The 22,997-nt window shown below is 65.7% G+C and overlaps 3 protein-coding genes across 3 annotated transcripts; 1 reads left to right on the top strand and 2 right to left on the bottom strand.

Moving 5' to 3' along the window:
* Window positions 1-463: 463 nt before the first annotated feature.
* FAM171A2 (family with sequence similarity 171 member A2) lies at window positions 464-11,686 on the top strand. The gene is made up of 9 exons (XM_054396533.1): window positions 464-539; window positions 3,469-3,696; window positions 5,760-5,852; window positions 5,943-6,101; window positions 6,186-6,362; window positions 6,763-6,879; window positions 7,583-7,709; window positions 8,683-9,969; window positions 11,632-11,686. The coding sequence occupies exons 1-9, from the start codon at window positions 464-466 to the stop codon at window positions 11,684-11,686; spliced, it is 2,319 nt and encodes a 772-aa protein (XP_054252508.1).
* Window positions 11,687-12,064: 378 nt separating this feature from the next.
* Window positions 12,065-17,722, bottom strand: GRN (granulin precursor). The gene is made up of 11 exons (XM_054396427.1): window positions 17,633-17,722; window positions 17,297-17,381; window positions 17,104-17,207; window positions 16,872-17,016; window positions 16,668-16,774; window positions 15,557-15,662; window positions 15,377-15,474; window positions 14,407-14,634; window positions 13,292-13,519; window positions 12,277-12,570; window positions 12,065-12,184 (listed from the first exon to the last, which is right to left on the bottom strand). Exons 1-11 carry the CDS (start codon window positions 17,720-17,722, stop codon window positions 12,065-12,067), a joined length of 1,605 nt encoding a protein of 534 aa, XP_054252402.1.
* A 2,259-nt stretch (window positions 17,723-19,981) lies between these two features.
* Window positions 19,982-22,087, bottom strand: TMEM98 (transmembrane protein 98). Its single transcript, XM_054396530.1, has 6 exons — window positions 21,957-22,087; window positions 21,569-21,700; window positions 21,267-21,300; window positions 21,061-21,176; window positions 20,910-20,969; window positions 19,982-20,186 (listed from the first exon to the last, which is right to left on the bottom strand). Exons 1-6 carry the CDS (start codon window positions 22,085-22,087, stop codon window positions 19,982-19,984), a joined length of 678 nt encoding a protein of 225 aa, XP_054252505.1.
* Between the last annotated feature and the right edge of the window lie 910 nt (window positions 22,088-22,997).

Raw genomic sequence — 22,997 nt, 5'->3', positions numbered from 1 at the left:
CAGGGGTCAGTCCTGGGATGCGGGGGGCGGTCCGGGGGGCCGGTGCTGGTACCAAGGTCGGTCGCGGGACGCCGATGCCGGTACCGGCTGGGGACGGGAGCCGTTGTCAGTACTGGGGAGGATGCCGGTACCGGGATCAGTGTGGGGATGCCGGTACCGGTACGGGGCGGGTCGGTACCATTGCCGGGGTGGATGCAGGTACAGGGATCAGTCCCGGGATGCGGTTCCGCTGCCGAATCCCGGGGTCCGGGGCGGTACTGGGGGTGTGTTCAGGGGTCCGGGGCGGTGCCGGGGGTGGATGCCGGTGCCGGTGCCGGTAGCGGGGCGGGGCGGGCGGCCGTGCCCGGCGGCTCCGGCAGGTGGAGCCCGGTCCCTGCGGCGGCGGCGGCGGCGGCGGCAGCGGCGGGCGGAGCGGGCCGGGCAGGGCGGGCCGGGCATGGCGCGGTAACGGCGCGGAGCGATCATGCGGCCCCGCCGCCTCCTGCCGCCGCTGCCGCTGCTGCTGCTGCTGCTGGCCGCGGGCGGGCGGCGGGCGCGGGGCGCGGCGGAGCCGGGAGCGCACGGTGAGAACCAGAGGCCTTTGTGTGCGGGGGCTGCGGGGGGACCCGCCCCGGCATCCCCCCCCGACCCCTCCATCCCCCCATCTCCGCCTGCCCGACCCCCGGCACACCGGCAACCGACCCCCCCAACCCCCACCCCCCCCGCGCCCGACACCGCCTCCCTCCCCCCCACCCCGGTTTTGTCCATCCGTCTCCGTCCGTCCGTCTGTGTTCCCCCCGCGTCTGTCTGTCTGTGTCCCCCCCCACCCCGCTCTGTGCGTTCGTCTCCCCCCTCCCCGGCCTGGTCTGGCCACCGGCGAGCAGAGGGTGCTGGGTGGGGGTGCTGGGGGGTGCAGGAGGGTGAGTAGGAGGCCTTGGCAGTGCCAGGGGGTGCCGCACGATAAGGGGAGGGGTCCCAGGCCGAGGAGGGAAGGGTGGGTGAGGGGTCTGAGCAGCACCCAAGGGTGCAAGGAGGATGAGTGGGGGTCTTAGGCCATGGGGTGCACGGTAGTGGGTGGGAGGTCCTTGGCAGTGCCAGGGGCTGCAGCTGGGTGGGGAGGGGTTGTGGAAAGAGCTTGGGGGTGCAGGCAAGTGGGGGTGGTCCCAAGCTAAGGGGTGCAGAAGGGTGGGTGGGGGTCCTGGGCAGCACCAAGGGTTGCAACATGAGGGGTCAGGGTTGCGAGGATGGTGGGTGGGGGTCCCGGGCAGAGCTTGAAGGTGCAGGAGGTTGGGTGGGGGTCGCAGGCTGTGGGGTGCAGGATGGGGGGTGGGGGTCTTGTACAGAGCCACAGAGGAATGAGGGTGGTCCTTGGCCAGGGGATGCAGAAAGGTGGGTGGGGGTCCTGGGCAGAGCTCGAGGGTGCAGGAAGGTGAGTGGGGGGGTCACAGGGCAAGGGGTGCAGGACAATGGGTGGGGGTCCTTGGCAGTGCCAGGGCCTGCAGCTGGGTGATTGGGGGTCCTGGGCAGAGCTTGGGGATGCATGAAGGTTGAGGTGGTCTCAGGTGATGGGGTGCAGGCTGTTGGCCAGGCTAAGGCATGCAGGGTGATGGGTGGGGGTCCCAGGCCAGGGCATACAGGAGGGCAGGAGGGTGGGTGAGGGTCCTGAGCTGCAGCCAGGGGTGCAGGATGATGAGGGGGAGATGTCCTGGACAGAGTGGGGGGTCCCCCATTGCAGGCAGCTCTCTCTGCCCCCAGCAGTCAGGGTGGTCCTTGGACTGCCCCATGCCAATATGGGGTCCCAGGGGCTCCTTGTGACCCCTCCCCTGCCACCCCACCCTCCCCAAGCCTCCTGGCAGTGCCCCTGTTCCTGGGTGAGGTGTGCCTGGGGGGGTGAGGCAGGCAGCAGTTGGGTGAGGGGGTCCCTGACCCTGGCATGGCCTCATCCCCATCCTGCCTGTGCTTGCTTAGCTCGCTGGCTGGCATCACAGTGGCCATCCCTTTGGGGTGGCAGCAGTGGGGGGAAGGTAGTGGTGACAAGGCACAAGAGTGGATGCCTGGGTCCTGCTGCCACCCCAGGGCCTGGCATCACTCACCCACCCATCCTGGTGCTGTGGGGGTCATACTGGGAAGCCAGTGTATTGCCAGCATTCCTTGGTGGTGGGGGTGGCAGCTTGTGCCCATGGAGGCAGGGAGTGGGGAGGGGGGAGGCTGTGTTCCCCACACTGGGGGTGGCACCTTGGCCCCCCTCTGAGGAGGGCTCTGGGGGGTGGCCCTTGGTACCAGCTGTCCCCTGGCAGCTGCGCACGGCCGGCATGTGGCCGCAGGACATTCCTGCCCCCCGGGTGCCAGCTGTCCCCTCTCTGTGTGGGGATGTCCCCAGCGTGTCCCCCTCCTGTGCCCCCACAGCCACTCCCACCCCCAGCCTCCTGCCCAAGCAGCTGCTGCAGATTTCTCCCATTGCCACATCTGGGCAACATCTGGGCTGGAGTGGGAGGGGGTGGTGGGTGTTGGGTTGCCAACAGTGCCATGGGGGCGCTTCTGGGGTGCAGGATGCTGCCGGGGGGGGGCGACACGGGGTCCTGCAGGCGCCCGGGGCCCGGGATGAAGGAGGTCGTTGCCAGGGTGACGGCGCCGGAGCTGGGATGGCTGCCAAGGGCTTCAGGCTCATGCGCGGGATGGTGCCAGCACGGGGGGAGGCTGGGGGCACCAGAGGGTGTGAGGTGTGTCCCCTGGCCCCCAGCCATGCCCAGCCCCACCCTGCATCAGGGCCTGGGTACTGGTGGGGCCCAGAGGGGTGCAGAGCCTCAAACTCATGTGTGAGCTGTACCCCGGGGGGGATGGCACCCAGTGGGCACTTACAGGGAGTTGGGGGGGGGCACAAGTGGGTGCCACTAACCACCCGTGTAGGGCACCCCCCCATACATCCATTTCAAAGGGCACAGAGTGGCACAGGGGTGATGCCCACACCCCCCATCATGGTGCCTGTGACCTGCTGGGATGGTGCCTGTGACCTTACTGGGGCAGTGCCCATCACCAGGGTGGTGGCCATGGCCTCCTGACCATCAGGATGGTGGCTGTGATCTGATGAGATGGTGCCAATGACTGACCAGGATGGGCGGCACCATTCTGCTGGGGTGGTGCCCATAACCCACCAGGATGTTGCCCATGCCTTATTGGATGGTGCCCATAACATACTGAGATGATGCCCATAACCCAGCAGGGTTTTGCTCATGACTTACTGGGATGGTGCCCATAATATACAGAGAAGATGCCCATAATATACAGATATGATGCCCATAACCCAGCAGGATGATGCCCACAACCCACCAGGGTGTTGCCCATGACCCACTGGGATGGGTCCCATCGCCTGCTGAGATAGTGCCCCTCCCCCTCACCCCCCTTCCCCGATCTATAGGGCACACTGCGGGGTACCCATCAGCGTGGGGGGTGCCCCGTGCCCGCCCCCACGTGCCCGCCGTGTGCCCGCAGAGGTGCTGCTGAAGGTGCAGGTGTATGAGAGTGGGACGCTGGCCCCGCTGGCCCAGGCCACCCTGGAGGTCTTCGGCAACCGCAGCTCACTGGCAGCTGGCACCACCGACCACGAGGGCAGCGGCGTCCTGCCCGTGCCCTACCGCCTGGGCACCTGGGTGCTGGTCACCGCCGCCCGCCGCGGCTACGTCCCTGCCTCCGTGCCCTGGCGAGTCACCAAGCTGCCACGTGAGTGCCCGCGGCCCCGGCCCGCAGCGGCGAGCCCAGCTCGGGACCGGGGGGAGGTGAACCCTTACGGGGAGCCCCAGTCCCTTACGGGGGGCATCCGATCCTGATGGGGGCGCTCCAGACTTGGGGATCCAACCCTGATGGCATGCCTCAGTCCCTTCCTGGGGGGCATCCAACCCTGATGGCATGCCCCAGTCCCTTACTGGGGGGCATCCGATCTTGATGGGGTGCCCCAGTCTCTTACTGGGGATGCCCTGAGCCCTGATGGGGGATCCCAATTCTTTACTGGGGGGCTCTGTGCCCTTACAGGAGGCCCCAGTCCCTTCCTGGGGGCACGCAACCCCAACGGGGGTGCCCCAGTCCCATACTGGGGGGCATCCAACCCTGATGGGGTGCCCTGGCCTCTTACTGGGGGGCTCTCAGCCCTGATGAGGGATCCCAATTCTTTACTGGGGGCCTCTGTGTCCCTATAGGAAGCCTCAGTCCCTTACTGGGGTGCTCTGAGCCCTGATGGGGGACCCCAGTGTATTAGTGGGAGGGCTCTGAGCCCTTTGGAGGGACACAATCCCTTGCTGGGGGTCCTCTGAACACTTAAGGGAGATCCCAGAACCTTACTGGGGGGGGCTGTGAGCCCTAATGGGGGACCTCAGCAACTTACTGGGGGGGCTCTGAGCCCTTATGAGGACCTCAACTCAACCAGGGGGACTCTGAACTCTTAAGGGGGGGCCCTGAGTCTTCACTGTGGGACCTAGGTCCTTCTGATCTCTTACACAGACAGTGACCCCGTACTGGGGAAACTGGTCCCTTACTGGGATCCTCAGTCCCTTGTGAGGGGGCCCAAGCCCTTGATGGGGTCCCTTCATTCTTCCCTTACTGGGGAGTGTGGGGGGGTGGAGGGTCTCCAATCTCTTGCTGGGGGTCCTTGATCCCCTACTGGAGGCCTTTAGTCCTTTCCTGGGGAACCTCAGTCCCTTCCTAAGACCCCAGTCCCTTCCTGGGCCTCTTTAGTCCCTTCCTGGGACCCCAATCCCTTCCTGGGAACCCCAAAGGGCTTTTGGGGAGGGAGGGTCTCTTTGAGAGGGGTGTTCAGGGATGTCCAACCCCTTTGGGAGGGGACAGCCATGTCCTGGTGGCCCTGAAGTCTCCCCATCCTGGGGTGGGGGGGGCAGGGAGGGACCCTGGGCTGGGTGCCAGCCCGTGTGCCCAGGGCCAGCACAGCATCGATGAGGTCACCTTGCTGGGGGGTGGGACACGTGGGAGTGCTGGGCTGGGGGGTACAGGGCTGGGGTGCAAGGATAGGGGTGTAGGGATGGGGGTTCAGAGTTGGGGTGCAGGGGTGAGAGGGTGCAGGGTTGGGGTGCAGGAGGTGAGGAGGCACAAAGATAGGGGAGAGTAGGGCTGGGGATGGGGGTGCAGAAAGATGGGGAGCAGGGATGTGGGTGCAGGGATGGGTATGGGAGGGCACAAAAAAGGGGGGACAGGGATGTGGGTGTGCAGGAATTGGAGGTGCAGGGGTGGGTATGGGGGGCACAAAAATGGGGGGGCAGGCATGGGTGGGGGGCATAAAAATGGGGGGAGCAGGGATGTGGGTTTGGGGATGAAGATGCAGGGATGGGTGTGGGGGGGTCAGAGTTGGGACAGTAGAGGTTTGGGGTGTGTGCAGGTTTGGGGGTACATGTGGTGGGTGATGCTGGGGACGTGGCTGTGTGCCAGGGCAGGGTGGTGCATGGAGACTGGGAGGGGCAAGGGGGTGCAAGGATGGGGTGCAGGGGTTGGGGTGCTTGGTCTGTGCGGGGCTGGGGTCATGCATGGACCTGCTGGGGCTGGGGTCATGCATGGACCTGCCAGGCCTGGGCTGTGCACCGGGATTGGTGTGCAGGGGGTGTCCCCAGCGCCTGTCCCCATGTCCTTGCTGCCCCGTTGCCCCCTTCCCTCCCGCTCTACAGAGCCCCTCCTCCCCTCCCCATCAGCACCCACCCTCTGCCTCCTCCCCAGTCTAACCCAAGCTGGGGGGCTGGGGTATTCTGGGGGTCGTCCCCACCATGTGTCCCCCTCCCTTGCAGTCTACGCCTCGGTCAGCCTCTACCTGCTCCCGGAGCGCCCTGCCACCCTCATCCTCTACGAGGACCTGGTGCAGATCCTCCTGGGATCCCCAGGTGAGCGACGGGCGTGGAGGGCAGGGCTGTGGCTGGCATTGCCATCACCTCCGGGTGCTGCCACCCACTCTCTGCCCCCCCCCTCGGCAGGTGCCAAGGGCCAGCCGTGGGCACAGTTCCCGCGGCGGGCAGCTCGGCTCCCCCGCAGCTCGACCTACAGCCAGCTGGCCGCGACCCTCACCGCCGCCACCGGCCCCGGCCTGGCCCGAGCCTTCCCTGCCTTCCTCGGGGCCGAGCCGGACAGCAGCGGTACGGGGAGGGCACCCCGCGGGACCCGAGGGGACGAGCCCTGAGGTCATCCCTTACCGGCGTCCCTGTCGCTTCTCCCCGCAGCCAATGCCACCTGGCTGGAGCTGGCACCAGTGGCAGCTCTCAGCGTCCATCTCTTCACCGGCAACGGGACCGAGGTGCCGCTGGCCGGCCCTGTCCATCTGTCTGTCCCCTTGGCCCCCGACGCCGTGCCCTTGGTGGCCACCAGCGTGCCAGCCTGGAGGTTTGACCCCAAGAGCGGTGAGCAGGGGGCAGGGGGGAGGGGGAGGGGCAGGGGAGGTGGCACAGCTCCTGCTGGGGGTGGCAGCAGGGGGAGGTGATGAGTCTGGGGGGGGTCTGTGGATGGCAGCAGGGGGAGGTGATGAGTTGGGGGGGGGGGGGGCGTGTCTGTGGATGGCAGCAGGGGGAGGTGATGAGTTGGGGGGGGGGGGCGTGTCTGGGGATGGTAGCAGGGGGAGGTGTGAGTCTGGGGGGGGGGTTGGGAGTGGCAGCAGGGGGAGGTGATGAGTTTGGGAGGGGTCTGGGGGTGGCAGCAGGGGGAGGTGATGAGTCGGGGGGGGTCTGTGGATGGCAGCAGGGGGAGGTGATGAGTCGGGGGGGGTCTCAGCCCACTCCTGGGCACATCCCTGTGTCCCTGCAGGGCTGTGGGTGCGGAACGGGACGGGGCTGATCCGGAAGGAGGGCCGGCAGCTCTACTGGACCTTCGTCTCCTCCCAGCTGGGATACTGGGCAGCAGCTCTTCCCTCTCCCAACACAGGTAGGGTGACACCCATGGGTGCCCCCCAGCCTCTGTACCCCTGTCCCTGTGGGTTCTCCTGGCTCACGGCGAGGTGATGGCAGCACCCTGGGGTGGAGGAGGGCACCCAGCCTGTGGGGTGCTGGTGGGCACAGCCCCTGGGGTGCTCTTGTGGGTGGGCAGGTGCCTGTGTAAGCACCCCAGGGTGAATGGGGGGGACTGGTAGGGTGAAGGACACCCATCCCATGGGATCCTGGTGGGTGCAGCCCCTGGGGTGCTCTTGTGGGGTGGTGGAGGACCACCAACCCATGGGGTGTGTGCAGCCCTGTGGTGGGGAGGGTGCCCATGAAAGTACCCCAGAGTGGAGGAGGGACACCCATTCCATGGGGTTCTGGTGAGTGCAACCCCCAGGGGTGTTCTTGGTGGGGAGGGTGCCCACAGAAGTACCCCAGAGTGGAGGAAGACACCCATTCCATGGGGTGCTAGTGGGTGCAACCCCCTGGGTTGTTCTTGGTAGAGAGGGTGCCCATGGAAGCACCCCAGAGTGGAGGAGGACACCCATTCCATGGGGTGCTGGTGGGTGCAGCCCCCTGGGGTGCTCTTGCCGGGTGCAGGGGGTGGCTGTGGAAGCAGCCCAGGGTGCAGGGTTGCAGGGGACACCCATCCTGTGTGGTGCTGGTGGGTGCTGGGGGCTGCTCTGACGGTGGGGGTGCTTGTGCCCCAGGGCTGGTGGCCATGGCAGCGGGCGTGGCGGACATCACCACCTACCACACCATCTTCCTGCTCACCATCCTGGGTGCCCTGGCCCTGCTCGTCCTCATCCTCCTCTGCCTCCTCATCTACTACTGCAGGTCAGCACCACCCACCACCAACCCTGACACCCCGGGGTCCTGACCATGGCTGAGGGGGATGTGGGACACTACTTGGCACCCCTGGGCATCCTCCCCCCTGGGTATAAGGAAGGGGCAGCAGCCTCCTACCATTCCGTAGCTGGGCACAGGGGGACACTGCCTGCCTGGCACCCTGGGGTGTCCCATAGCTGGCCATGGTGGTGGTGAGGGGAGCATTCCCTGGCACCCCTGGCTATGGGGGTGGGGAGGGCATCACCCCCTGGCACCCCTGGATGATGGGCTATGCTGGGCTGTGCTGGGCTATGGGGGAGGGGCACCACCATCCTGGCACTCGTAGGCATATGGAGAGGAAGGTGCACCACACCCCCAGTACCCCTGGGTGCCCTATAGGTGCTTTGGGGGGGGGGTGTCAGCATTCCCCAGAACACTTGAGGACCCTATAGCTGCTTTGAAAGGGGCAACACCCCTTGGTACCCCACCCAGGAACCCTCTATAGCTGCTTTGGGGGCCTGCCAACCCCCTGGCACTGTCAGAAATCCTCTAGCTGCTCTGTGGGGGCCACCACCCCCTGACACCCCCTCTGAGAGCCTTATATATGATTCTCGAGGGTCCACTACCATCTGGGATCCTTTTATCTGATTCTGGGGGGGGTCCACCACCCCCTGGCACCCCTGCTGAGAGCCTTATATCTGATTCTGGAGGGTCCACTACCATCTGGGATCCTTTTATCTGATTCTGGGGGGTCCACCACCCCCTGGCACCCCTGCTGAGAGCCTTATATCTGATTCTGGAGGGTCTACCGCCCCTTGGCACCTCTCTGGGAGCCTTATAATTGACTTTGGGGGTCCACCACCCCTTACCCACCCCTGGGCATCCTATAGTTGGCTGGGAGTCCCCACCTGCAGCACCTCCAGTGGGGTGGACACCCCCCAGACTCCCGGTCCCTGGGGTGACCCAGCACCATCTCCCGCAGGCGCCGGTGCCTGAAGCCGCGTGCCCAGCACCGCAAGCTGCCACTGCCCGGGCCGCTGGATGCTGCCCGCCGTGACCAGGCCACCTCCGTGTCCCAGCTGGACCTCCTCTGCGGTGGCAGCCACCTGGAGACAGCCTCCTCGGGGGGGGACACCGACCTGCCCACCCCCGGCTTGCCCCCTTCCACCCGCGACCTGCCCACGGTCCGGCCGGACTTCTTCCAGCCGCCGGCACCGCCCCAGCTCCGGACCGGCCCCCGGACCCCTGCCGCCACCCTGGCCCCCCGCCGCCGCCAGCCCCCTGCTCCGGAGGACTATGGGCGTCCCGGCGAAGCCTTCGGCCTCAGGGCTGCCCGCTCAGTGGATGGGCTGCAGCCGCCAGATGAGCACCCCCGGGGGACCCCCGTGTTCCCCCCCCGGCCCCCCTCGCCCACGGTGTTTGCCCGTTATGGGGGGCAGCCAAACGAGCACCCGCTGCCTGAACCCCCCCCTCGCCCACCCTCGCTGGCCCCCACGGGTCCCCTCCTCCTCTGCGGCCCCTTGGACCGGGGTGGGGGACCGGAGGACGTGTACCGGGGGGTGATGCCCACCCTCCTCATCCCCGCCCGTTACATGCGCCTGGCCCCCGGGGAACCGGAGGGACCCTCCGAAAACGATGTGGGAGGGGGACCCGGTTCCGCCATGGTGGCGACGGCCACCCCCCAGCCCCCCCAATCCTCTGGGCAACCATTCGAGGAAGGGGAAAACTGGGGGGGCGCCGCCCGCGCCCCGCAGCCGGTGAGCGGCTCGGTGGCCATCCCGGTGCTGCTGGACGGGTCGGCGGTGGCGCAGCTGAACGGGGAGCTGCAGGCGCTGGCGGGGCAGCAGCTGCTGGAACTGGGGGGTCCCCCCCCGCCCCGAGCCTGGTTCGTGTCCCTGGACGGGCGCTCTTCGCAGGTCCGCCACTCCTACATCGACCTGCAAGGAGAGAGGGGCCCCGGGCCCGCGCCCCCCGCCCGCCTCCCGCGGCCGGCCGCAGCTAGCGGCGGCGAGGACGGCGGAACCAGACCCCCCCTGCCCGTGGCCTCCCCCGAGGACAGCTCGCTGGCCCCCTTGCTGGAGGCGGGCAGCGGGGGGCGGAGAGGAGGGGGCAGTGGGCGCAGCAGCGCCAGCGAAGCCCCCCGGGACTCCCTGACCAGCCCCGAGGAGGAAGCGATGGCCGAGGTGGGCGACGGAGCCGAGGACGGCGGCGATCGGAAAAGCCCCTGGCAGAAGCGGGAGGAGCGGCCGCTGATGGTCTTCAACGTCAAGTGAGTGGAGATGGGGGAGGCCTGCGGCCTTGGGGGGCGTGTCCCAGGGGTGTGCCGGAATGGGGGATACGCTGCTGTCAGTCTGTCCTACCATGGTCCCATCTATTGCTGTCCCATCCCCGTATGATCCCTGCCAGCCACAGCCTCATCCCCCTGCCACACCTTCCTGCCTTGCCACTGCCCCAGCCCACCACCATCCCCCAGCCTACCACCATCCCCCCAGCCCCCCCCATCACCCCAGCCTACCAGCCCCCCACCAGCCCCCCAGCCCCCCACCATCACCCCCAGCCCACCACCAACATCCCCACAGCCCACTACCATCCCCCCAGCCCACCACCATCAACCCCAGCCACAACCACCCTCCCAGCCCACCACCATCACCCCCAGGCACCACCAGTCCCCCCAGCCCATCACCAACACCCAGCCCACCACCATCACCCCCCCAGCCACCCCCACCCTCCTAGCCCACCACCACCCTCTCCTGCTACTATCCTGTCTCATCCCACTACAGTCCCATCCAAAAGCATCCCACCACCCCTGTCCTTTCCTGCCATTGTCCCATCCCACCCCTGTCCCACCCCATCCAGCCACCATCTCCTCCCACTACTGTCACCCTAGCTCACCACCACACCATCCTGCCACCACTCTGTCTTGTCACTGTCCTATGCCACCAGCATCCCACCCCATTACCCACACCACCACCACCACCACCACCACCACACTGTCCTGCCTCGCCCTGCCTCGCTCCAGCTGGCCACCACCTTGTCCCACCACGATCCCATCCAGGCCCTACCTCCTGCCACACCACACCATCCTGCCACACCACCTCCTGCCACACCACCACCTCCTGCCACACCACACCATCCTGCCACACCACCTCCTGCCACACCACCACCTCCTGCCACACCACACCATCCTGCCACACCACCTCCTGCCACACCACCACCTCCTGCCACACCACACCATCCTGCCACACCACCACCTCCTGCCACACCACACCATCCTGCCACACCACCTCCTGCCACACCACCACCTCCTGCCACACCACACCATCCTGCCACACCACCTCCTGCCACACCACCACCTCCTGCCACCACCACCACCTCCTGCCACACCACACCATCCTGCCACACCACCACCTCCTGCCACCACCACCACCTCCTGCCACCACCACCACCTCCTGCCACCACCACCTCCTGCCACATCATATCATCTTGCTACACCACCTGCCACCACCACCTCCTGCCATCATCAAACCACCTCCTGCCACCACCACACCATCCTGCCACCACCACCTCCTGCCATCATCACACCACCTCCTGCCACACCACACCATCCTGCCACCACCACCATCCCATCCAACCACTCTCATCCCACCTTGTCCCTTGTCCCCATTAGCTGCCCCACAGTGCCCTGCCAGGAGAGGGGGCAGGGGGACAAGCCCCATGTCATCTGAGTCCCTATGTACTCAGACCCCCCCATGGGTATTGCATGTATCCTTCTGTGCCACCCAGCTCTGCCCCATGGGGTCCTGCTGTCCTGCCCTCTCCATGACACTACCATTCACCTCCCTGTCTTATTGGGGGGTGGGGGTCTAGAATTGCATGTCCCCTCCCCCATCTCCTGATGCATGTCCCCTCTTGTGCTCTTGTGTCCCTGCAGGACAGGGGGGGCTGGCACTGCCCCCCGGGCCAGTGGTGCCTCCAAACTGCCATAGGAACTGGGGGGGGGGGGGGGGGGGCTGTCCGTCTTGCCTCCCCCCATCCCCCCTCGTCGTTCCCCCCACCCCTGGATTTTAATCGTGTTTCTAAACGTTTTCTACGTGGTGAGGATGAAGAGGGACCAGCGGGGGCTGGGCTGGCAGTGGGGGAGGGGCACATGGGGACCCCTCCTCCGGGCACAGAGTTGCTGTGTGCCCCTGCCTGCCCCCCCCAAGATGGCATTAATATATTAAACACAACAGCCCCCCCCCAGCCTCTGCTGCTTCACCGTGCCATCCCCCCAAAAAAGACCACCCCAAGGAACCAGGGGGGTGGGGGTTGTCCTAGAAACGTTTTATTGGGGTGCTGCCACCCGGGGGGTGTCCCTGGGGCCATCAGAGCAGCACCCTGTGGGGGTCAGGCAGGTCCCAGCGTAGGGGGGTGCACCCCAAGCCCCCAGCAATGCAGTGCGACCCCCCTGGGCAGCAGTGCCGACCGTCAAGGCAGCAGGAGCCCTGCAGGGAGAGATGGGATTGGGGTGATGCTGCCCAGCGCCCCCTACCCCGGTGCCCCAACCACCCACCCAATGTTCCCCCCCGGCACTGACCTGGGCGAAGGGGCAGCACCCCCAGGACCCAGCCCTGCTCCGGCAGCACTTCCGCCCTGCCTGGCAGGAGCCGGTGGCGGCGCAGGGCACGGCGCCATCTCGCTGGGGGCTGGCGGCTCGCAGCGGGGCGGAAGGGTGCGGGGGTGCCCAGCGGAGGGACGCAGATGCCCGGGGTGGGGAGGGGGGTGCCCGCAGCAGGGGGGTAGGTGCCAGCAGCTTGTCGCAGCTCTGGGTGGCCTCGTTGCAGGTGTAGCCGCGGGGGCAGCAGTGCTGGTGGTCCCGGCAGCAAACGGCCTGGGGGGGGGGGGGACAGGGATATTGGCATCAAGGGGGATCCCAGGAGTTGGGGGGCACTCAGGAGGAACCCAGCATCTGGGTGCCACCCTGGCTCCCTTCCTCCCCCCTCCAAAGTCATCCAGAGCCCCTCTAAACCCTGCTCACACCCAGCAGCAGCCCCAGGCACCAGGGTATCCACGGGAGCCCCATTGAGGGGGGACACACAGGAATGGAGGAGGGGGTTACTGGTATGGGGGGAGTTACTGGTATGGAGAAGGGGTTACAGGTATGGGGGGCGTTACTGGTATGGAGGGGATTTACTGGTATGGAGAAGGGGGTTACTGGTATGGAAAAGGAGGGTTACTGGTATGGAAAAGGAGGGTTACTGGTATGGAAGAGGGGGTTACTGGTATGGAGAAAGGGGTTACTGGTATGGAGGGGGAGGGTTACTGGTATGGAGGAGGGGGATTACTGATATGGAAGAGGGGGGTTACTGGTATGGGGGGAGGTTAGTAGTATGGAGTAGGGCATTACTGGTATGGAGAAGGGGCTTACTGGTATGGAGGGGGAGTTACTGATATGGAAAGAGAGCTGTCCCACATCCCTGTCCCCCACTCGCCCCCCGAGGGCCACCCCCCAGTCCCCACTCTGCTCCAACTCCCCCAATTCCATCCCCAGCGCCTTGTGTCCTGGCACGCTCCCCTCCTCAAAATGCTCCACCCGCAGGCCCCTGCCCGACCTGCTCGAGGGGGCAGCACCCCCACGCCCCCGAGGTGAGGCGGCAGCAGGTGCTGCCGTCGGGGCAGCTCGTCTGCTCGTCACAGCGCACGTCCCCGCCCCGCCGCAGTGCCGGCATCTTCCGCAGCCAGGGCTGGGCACCGCCGCCCCCCAGCAGGCAGCTGCTCCCCTCCGGGTCGCAGGTGGAGCCCCGCGGGCAGCAGTGAATGTGGTCAGGGCAGCAGACAGCCTGGGGGGGGCGGAGCAAGAAGGGAGGGTGAGCACAGCACGACCAGCGCCCCCCCCCCCCTCAGCTCACCCACACCTGGGGACCCCCAGGAGACAAACTGTGCTGCCCCCTGACCTGTTCCTCTCCTCCCTTGACCCCTCTCCTCCAGTGCCAGCCTGGCTCCATGCATGCTCTAGGGGGATTATGGGGACCCCCTCATCACTCCTATTGCCCCCCACTCCAAGTGGGACACAGGGAAGTCCCTGAGCATGCCAGGGGCCTCACCCCATATTCACCACACATCACTTCCAGCCACTGGAGCTCTGAACCGGTGCCAGCTAACAGAGGCAGTCTGACCAGGGGAGGCACAGCGAAGGGGCACAGTGGCACACTGGGGGGGGCCCTGGGCTGCCCACATCCCTCCTAGGGGTACATCTGCCCTTGTCCCACCAGGGCACTGGGGACATCTGCCCTCAGCCTTCAAGAAGCAAGGGGACATCTGGCACTGTCACTCACAGAGGACAGGGGACATTGGCCCTTACAGCACTCAGGGCACCACAGACAGCTGGCATTGCCCCTCCTGGCAAAAAAGGGACACTCATTCCCCCAGGAGAAGAAGGGACACTAGGCCTTTGTCCCACTCAGGGCACAGGGGACAGCTACCCCATCCAACGGGGGCAAAGGTGGCTCTGTCCCGAGATCCAGGCAGTGGCAGTGCCCTGCTGAATGCCCCCAAGCCAGCTCGTGCAGCCCCTTCAGCAAGGAGCCCCCTTCAAGGACACCTCGGTGGTCTCAGCCCATCCCAGGCTCCCCCAGCAGCCAGTGCACCACCCTGCCCCCTCCCACCCCCCAACACCCCCCAACAGGAGACACCAGCACGTCCTTGTTCCCCACGGGGTCCCCCAGACCTCCTCGAGCGGGCAGCACCCCCACGCCCCCGAGGTGAGGCGGCAGCAGGTGCTGCCGTCGGGGCAGCTCGTCTGCTCGTCACAGCGCACGTCCCCCGCCCGGGGCAGGGCAGGGCTCTTCCGCAGCCAGGGCTGGGCACCGCCCCCTGCCAGCAGGCAGCTGCCCACCCCTGGGTCGCAGGTGGAGCCCCGCGGGCAGCAGTGAAGGTGGTCAGAGCAGCAGACGGCCTACGGGGGGAAAAATGGGGGGGAATGAGTCCAGCTGGCCCCCCAAGACACCCAGCTCTGTGCCTGGGGACCCCCCAAGGGACAGATTGTGTCCCCCTGGCCTGTCCCTTGTCCTGTCTGTCCCCAGCCCAGCCTGACTCTGTCCACTGCCTGTGTGGGACAACACAGGAGGTCCAAGAGCATCCCAGCAGCCCCCTGCGACTTTACCACCTCCCACCCCTGGATCCCCAAACTGGTCCCAGTTAAAAGGGAGCTTGAGTGGGGGCCTGGACATCAGTGGGGTGAACGCCCTAGGACTGGCGACATCCCTCCTAGGGCACATTGGACCTCATCCCACCCAGGGCACAGGGGACACTGGACCTCATCCCACCCGGGGCACAGGGACATGAACCTTTGTTCCTCCTGGAGCACAGGGGACACTTGACCTCATCACACCCAGGGGAGAAGGGACATCTGCCCTTGTCCTTCAAGGAGCAAAGGGACATCTGCCATTGCCCCTCCTAGGGGACAGGGAACATTGTCCCTCATCTCACCCAGGGCACTGGAGATGACTGGCACTGCCCCTCCCCTGGGCACAGGGGACATCAGCCTTTGTCCCTCCTGCTGGACATGGGACATCTGTTCTTGTCCTTTGGGGGCACTCATCCTGACCCCTCCCAGGGCACAGGGGATACTTGACCTTGTCCCACCCAGGGCACAGGGGACCCCCCCTCCATGAACCTGGCAGGGGACACCCCCATACCTCCTCCAGCGGGCAGCACCCCCATGCCCCCTGGCTGAGCCTGCAGCAGGTGTTGCCTTCGGGGCACCTCGTCCTGTCCTCACACGTCACCTCGCCAGCTGGGGATGGGGGCACGCTCTGAGCTGGCATGTCCCCCCCCATCCCCAGCCTGGCACAGAAAGATGGGGGGGGTGTCCTCACCTGTGGGCAGGGCTGCCTGGGGTCGTGCTGAGGTGCAGGTGGAGTGTTCCAGGTCACAGGTGGTGCCCTGTGGGCAGCAGTGCTGCCCGTCGCTGCAGCACACCGCCTGCCCAGTACATCCTTGTGGGTGCCTGCATGACCCCTGCCACTGCCCACCCTGCCCACCCACAGGGACCAGCAGCAACAAGGACAGGGTGGCCTCTTGTTGGAGGTGCCAAGCATGGGGTAAATGGCATAGCAGTCTGGCATGCAGTGCCCAATACAGGGTGCCCAGATGGAGAGCATGGCACAGGGGGTTCAGGATATAGGGTGCCTGGCATGGTGTGCCCAGCACAAGGTGTCTGATGTGGAGTGCTCAGGACAAGGTGCCCAGCACTGGGTGCTTGGGTCAGGGTGCTCAGCATGGAGTGCTCGAGATAAGGTGCCCAATACTGGGTGCTCAACAGAGTGCCTGGCATGGGCTGCCAGTACAGTATGGGGTGCGTGGCACGAGGTGTCTGGGATAAAGTGCCCATTACAGGTTGCCCAGCATGGGATGCCTAGAATGGAGTGCTGGGTATGGGATGCCCAGCCTCAGGTATCCAACATGGAGTGCTTGGGACAGGATGCCTGGCATGGGGTGCTCAGTGTAGGATGCCCAGCACAGGGTGCTCAGGACCACTATGCCTGGCATGGGGTGCTCAGTATGGACTGCCAATAGAGGCTGCCTGGCATGGGCTGCTTGGGACACAGTGCCTGATACAGGGTGCTCAGCACGGAGTGCTCAGTGCGGGGTGCCTGGCATGGCTTGGTTGGGCATGGGGTGCCTGATGTGGGGTGCCCAGCTCAAGGTACCCAACATGGGGTGCTTGGGACAGGATGCTTGGGCATGGGGTGCTCAGGATGGGTTACCAGTACAGGGTGCCCAGTATGGGGCAGCTGGCATGAAGCAGCCAGTACAGGGTACCCAGCATGAGGTGCCTGGTGTGGGTTGGTGGATGTGGGGTGCCTGGCAGGGGATGCCTGGTAAGGGGTGGCTGGCCTGGGATGCTTGGCATAGGATGACGCTTGGCCCAGGCTGCCCAGCATGGGGTGCCCAGTGCAGGGTGCCCATCGTGGGGCTGTGACTCACGTTCTGCAGGGGACAGCAGCCATACTGTGCCGAGGGCAGCTGGCAGCAGGTGGATCCGTCGGGACACGCCGAGCGCCCATCCGGGCACAGCACCTGGCGCAGGGTGACTGCAGGGACACACACACAGTGCCACCATGTCCCCTCCCCTCCTCCCTGCCCCATCCATGAGGGCCACCCCACCGCCAGCAGAGGCACAGCCCTTACCTGGCACCGAGGGCTGGCGCTTCCAGGCAGGGAAGGTGGTGCCCAGGGGCACATGGTCACCAGTGGGCGACAGGCAGCGTCCATGGGCCAGGTCACAGAGGGTGGCATGGGGGCAGCAGTGCACTTTGTCAGCACAGCACAAGGCCTGTGGGCACCGGGCAGGCTCATCACAGCAGTGGCCTCAGGATGTGGCCCCCACAATGTCCCTGTGCCCCCCACCCTGCCTCTGTACCTGGGGCATGGGGCAGCACCCCCAGGCGCCGCTGGCCGTCACGCAGCACGTGGCACCGTCGGGGCACTCGGACTGCCCGTCGGGACAGGGGACAGCATGAGGGGCTGCGGAGAGCAGGGATGGGGTGAGGGACCCCCAGCCCCCACCCCAGGCTCACCCATGTCCCCCCACCCATGTGTGGCCTCCCCCATACCTAGGGAGGTGACACAAGAGTCGCCGTCAGCGCTGCAGTGGGACCCTCGGGGACAGCAGCGGTGGCCACCAGTGCAGGTCACACCCTGGGGACACAGAAGTGGGGGCAGGTGGGAAGGCAGTAGGGGGGGGGGGAAGAGGGGAGCCCCCTCAAAATGGCAGAAAGAGGGGAAACTGAGGTAGGGAGGGTGGCTCACCCCTGGCAGTGGGCAGCTGGCTCCAGTTCTGCTGGAAGGCAGGGCCTGGGAGGGGTGAGAGGTATGGGGGGGGACTGTTATTCACTGGTGGGGTCACCCCCCCTCCCCACCGTGTCCCCCTCTGTCCCCTGGGCACTCACCGGGGTGGTGGGACACAACTGCCCATCGGGGCATGGCATCCAGGTGCTGGCTCCAGCCAGTGGCAGCCACAGCAGCAGGAAGGGGGTCATGGCGCCGGGGGCACCTGTAGGCAGTGGCCCCCCCCCCATGGCACCACCGTGCCTCAGTTTCCCCATTCACCAAGGGAGGGGGAGGGGGGCAGGTTTCTGCTGCAGCAACCCCCCCCTGCCCCTGCAGCTCTCGCTTCTCCTTTCACCCACCTGCTGGGGAAGCCCCAGCCCCCCAAATCCTCACCGAGGGCAGCCCTCCCGCCCCGACCCCAGAGCTCCTGAGCAAAGCAGGGGGCACCTGAGGGTGCTGGGGAGGGCATCCACTCGTGGTGGGGGAGGGGAGGGCTGGCACTGCGGTGTGTGGCACCCCAACCACTGCCCGCAGCACCCTGATAATATCTGTCTGCGGTGCAGGAGGCTGACGTCCTGGCCAGAACCCGTGGGTGCTAAGGACCCCCCCAGACAAACTTTCTTCCCCCCAGGGCTTATTTCTCCTTCCCGTCTGCCGCTTCCCTTCCCGCCCCCCGGCCCGTCCCCCCCTCCCCGCCCCCCTTCACAAACCACAATCACTTTCACTTCCCTTTCCCCAGGCTCTGGACCGTCCACGCCCCCGCACCCACTCATGGCTGTCTGCGCCCCACGGGGGGCTGCTGGGCGCTACACCCCCACACCCCAGGCTCCCACCCCAGGGGGAAAACTGAAGCAGGGTCAGGACCCTCCCCCCCGCCGCGGGACCCTGGGTTGTGGGGCAGGGGGAAACCCCTTGGCACCACTGCGCTGTCCTCTCCTGGGATTCCCAGTATCTTCCAGTAGCTCCCAGTGCCCTCTGAACCCCGCATGACCCGGTGCTCCCAGACCGCTCCATAACTCCCAGTACCCCTAGAACCCCATGACTCCCAGTGCTTTCCAGTCCCCCTACATCCCCATTTCCCAGTGCTTCCCACTGCCCTAGAACCACCCCCATGGCTCCCAGTGCCCCCCAGTCCACACCAGTGTCTCCTGGGCCCCACAGCACCCTGCGACTCCCAGCGCTAGCCAGTATGTCCCAGTGCTCCACAGTGCCTCCCAGTACCCTCAGGGTCTCCCACTGCCGTCCAGTCCGGCCCAGTACCACCAGAGCCTCCCATGACTTCCAGTGTCACCCCCTAACCCTCCCAGGGAATCTCATTATCCTCACTGCCCTCTCTGACTCCTAGTTCCTCCCAGTACCCCCAGGACCCTCCATGACTACCAGTCCCTCCCAGTACCCCCAGAACCCTCCATGACTACCACTCCCTCCCAGTAGTCTCGGGATTCCCTCCCAGTGCCCTCCAGTGCTCTTGGAATTCTCTCCTAGTACCCGCCACTGCTTCCCAGTACCCTCGGGATTCCCTTCCAGTGCCCCCAGTGCTCACCAGTACCTCCCATTGCCCTCGGAATTCCTTCCCAGTACACACTAGTGCCTCCCAGTGTCCTCGAGATTCTCTCCCAGTGCCCCCCAGTGCCGTCGGTATTCCCTCCCACTACGCCCCCCTACCCCCTTGATAGCCTCAAACGCTCCCCAGTACCTCCCAGCGATCCCAGACCCTGCCCCGGTCCCAGCCCCACCGCCACGGTCTCGGTGCCTGCCAGCCACAGTCCCCACCCCCCGCCTTCCATTGGCCCACCACCCTGCATGCCGTGCTCCCATTGGACAGCTGGGGAAAGGAGGCGGGAACCCCCGCCCTTCGTCCCGCCTTCCCGTCACGTGACGCGCAGCCACATGACCGTCGCCCGCCCGGCCTGGGGGCAATGACTTCGGCAGGACTCAACTCCCCCCGCCCCAATGAACCCCCTCCGGGCTGGGGGCAGGCCGTGGCGGGCCCTGGCACCATGCCGAGGATGAGTCCAGCGGCCCTCGGGATTGGGCAGCACCCCTGAGTCCCCCCCCCCCAGACCCAAGCCCCTGTAACACCCCCCAAATCCTCCCCCCAAGACCCCCCATGACCACTGCACTCTCCCCCTTCCCCCAAAACCGTCCCACTCCAAGCCCCTCTAAACTCCTAACCTTGCCCCCCACGTCCCCTTTCCCCCCCAATCCTCTCCAAACCCCCATAAACCCCCCTCCCCCAATGCTTCCATCTCCCCCAAGCCCTCATAACCTCCCCAACCCTCCTGACCCTCCCTTCCTAGACGCTCCAAACCCTCCGCCACCCCTCCCCCTCCCTCAAATCCCTGTGTGGAGCAAGAAACCACAAAGCCAGATCCAGAGCCCCCAGGATGGTGGGGTGGGGGTGTGCCACCCACCGCATCCCAGGGCTTTTATTGGCAGGGCAAGGTGGCAGCAGGGGTGGGTGGCACTCAGATGGCCGACTGCTCCTGGCGGAAAGCCTCGGTGGGCGCCGGGCGGTCGCTCTCGGTGGCCATGGCGGCCTGGCGCAGCACGGCCATGTGCTCCTCGGCGGCGGCCAGCGACCGCTCCACCCAGTGGCGAGCGGCAGGCTGGCGGCAAGCGCTGCGGGTCACCAGCACCAGGTGGCTGACCGACAGCAGCAGCGCGGCCGCCCTGTCGGGGGGGACACGGTGGCCTCGTCACCTTCCCCGGCCCTCCCCTCCCCTGCCCTCCCTGTCCCGCGCAGGGCTTTGCTGCCAGGAGTGTGGCTTCCGCCTCGGGTTCCCCATCTGGAGGTCCCCACGCTGTCCCCATTCTGATTGTCACAGTATCACAGTACGTTAGAGGTTGGAAGAGACACCAAGAGATCATGGAGTCCAACCCGCCTGCCAAAGCAGGTCAGAGGAAGGGCTACAGCCCCTGGGGTTGGGATGGCAGGATGACAGCAGCCCTGATGAAGGCTGACGGACCTTGGGAGGTCTGAGTGGGCAGGGAGCAGCTGTCCTGCAGACACATGGATCACACCTTAAAAACCCCAGGAACATCTAACACAAGGGATAAGGGTAAACGACAGCTCAAATGGAGACTGAACCTGTTCTGCACTGCAAGGCAGCTAAGCAGCTGTGCCAATGAAGCACCCACACCCTGGGAGCAGCAGCCTTTAACCACAGGGTGATACCATGCTGCTGGTTTGAGACCTTCAAGTTCCACCAGCTTCATTCAAGAAGCTGCAGGAAACAAAGGGCAGAGTGTGGAAAGCTGGTCTGAGGGCCCTCAAGTCTACAGCAATGCCTCAAACACTGCCCACAAAGTTGTTCCCAGCTAGGTGGCATTGGTGTCCCCACCCATGGGTGTTTCACATCCCCCCACCCACCCAGGGAGTGTCCCCTGTGTCACCTGGCATCCAGCAGTTTGGGGTCCAGCGGAGGGTACATGGATCTCACCACGTCATCCACCCTGATGATGGGCATGGCATGAACCTCCAGGGACACCACGGTGCCACCCTCCATCACCCCCACCCTACATCACCCCAGGAACCCCCTGTCACCTGGGGCTGATGCGTTTGGCCACCACAATGATGTCACCAAGGCTGGCAGGGGACTTCACTCGGGCACCTGAGCCCATGGTCATGGCCACCAGCTTCTCTGTCAGTGTGTGGCAGATCTGCAGATTGCAGGGGGGATGACAATGGGAGTGGGGCCAGGGTGGGCACTCAGTGCCACCAGCACCACCAGTGCCACCTCTTGGACTCACCTTCAGGATGGCAATGCAGTGGGACACCAGACCGCTGTGGAGAGGGAGGACATGAAACCAAGTAGACTCCTCCCATCCTCCCCTCCTCATGCCCCCACCACTGCCTACCCACCCTCTGTGTCCCCCAGACCCTTGGGGACATCCCCACCCAGAGATCAGCTTCAGGCCTGTCCCTTCTTGGGGCCAGCCACGGCTTGGTGGTCCCTGCATCTCTGCCACCTGTGTGCCATGATAGGGAGGTTGGAGATGCCCAGCAGTGGTGGAGGGTCAGGGGGCACACCAGGGAGGGGACACACACTCACGAGGCATCCTCCACCCAGTCCTCGTTCTCCAGGATGGCCTCGATGTGGGGGTTGGTGATCACCACATCATCCAGCTCCAGTTCTGAGGGTTCGGACGGCGTCTCGGTGGTCCCCATCAGGTCCACGATGGGTCTGTTGGGGACATGGGGGACACCTCTGGGGACAGGCTCACCTCCTGGGGCTCCCTCCACATCCCAACTCCCTGATGCTGCTGGATGTGCCCCCAGCATTGTCCTTCTGATGCTGCTGGATGTGGCCCCAGCATTATCCCCTTGATCATGGGGGATGTCCCCAGCATCGTCCCCAGCCCCGGGGGGTTTGAGGTTCCTCCTAGACACCCCTCCCCTGGCTGGGACAAGGACAATGCCCCCACCACGATGTCACTCACTTGGTGTCATAGTGGTGCCGCAGGTCTTTGGGGTGGCAGTACCGCTGCCGGCAGACCACCACCAGTGCCACGAAGGATGCCAGGAAGATGGTGGCCAGCACCCCGATGGCCACGATGACAACTGTCTCCATGGCTGATCCCCGCCAAGGGGGCGGCTCAGGCGCCCGGTGCCATCTCAGCAGGGCAGGGGCTGCGGTGATAGGGGGGCCAAGGAGAGGTTGGCAACCCCACAGATGCTTTTCCCACCCCACCCTGCAGCCCAAAATGCCCAGCCAGGACTCAATGCCACACACAGACGGATCCTTGCCCCAGGGAGTCCCTCCAGTGCCAGTGTCACCCAGGGTGGGGACATTGGGGGGAGGGGTGATGCTGTGTGTGGGGTGCAGCAGGATTCAGCCATGCCATGTGGAAGGGCTGCCCCCATCCCCCCACCATGGCTATGGTGACACAGGGCAGGAGCTGGGAGCAGGAGAATGGAGCTGTGGGGACCTCCAGAGCCTGATCCCTATGGAGACCCCCAAAGCCTCATCCCTCTGGGGCCATGGATACCCCAGCACCCTGCCTCTATGGGGACCTCCAGAGCCTGATCCCTATGGAGACCCCCAAAGCCTCATCCCTATGGGGTCATGGAGACCCCAGCATCCTGTCTCTATGGGGACCTCCAGAGCCTGATCCCTATGGAGACCCCCAAAGCCTCATCCCTATGGGGTCATGGAGACCCCAGCACCCTGTCTCTATGGGGACCTCCAGAGCCTGATCCCTATGGAGACCCCCAAAGCCTCATCCCTATGGGGCCATGGAGACCCCAGCATCCTGTCCCTATGGGGACCTCCAGAGCCTGATCCCTATGGAGACCCCCAAAGCCTCATCCCTATGGGGCCATGGAGACCCCAGCACCCTGTCTCTATGGGGACCTCCAGAGCCTGATCCCTAGAGAGATCCCCCAAAGCCTCATCATTATGGGGCCACAGGGACCCTAAAACTGTGTCCTTATGGGACTGCAGGGACTCCCAGAATCTGATCCCTCTGGAGAGACCCAAA

This window comes from Indicator indicator, chromosome 37 (genome assembly GCF_027791375.1).
Source record: "Indicator indicator isolate 239-I01 chromosome 37, UM_Iind_1.1, whole genome shotgun sequence".
In the NCBI taxonomy this organism is placed as follows: Eukaryota; Metazoa; Chordata; class Aves; order Piciformes; family Indicatoridae; genus Indicator; species Indicator indicator.
This window is presented reverse-complemented; position numbering and strand designations above follow the sequence as displayed.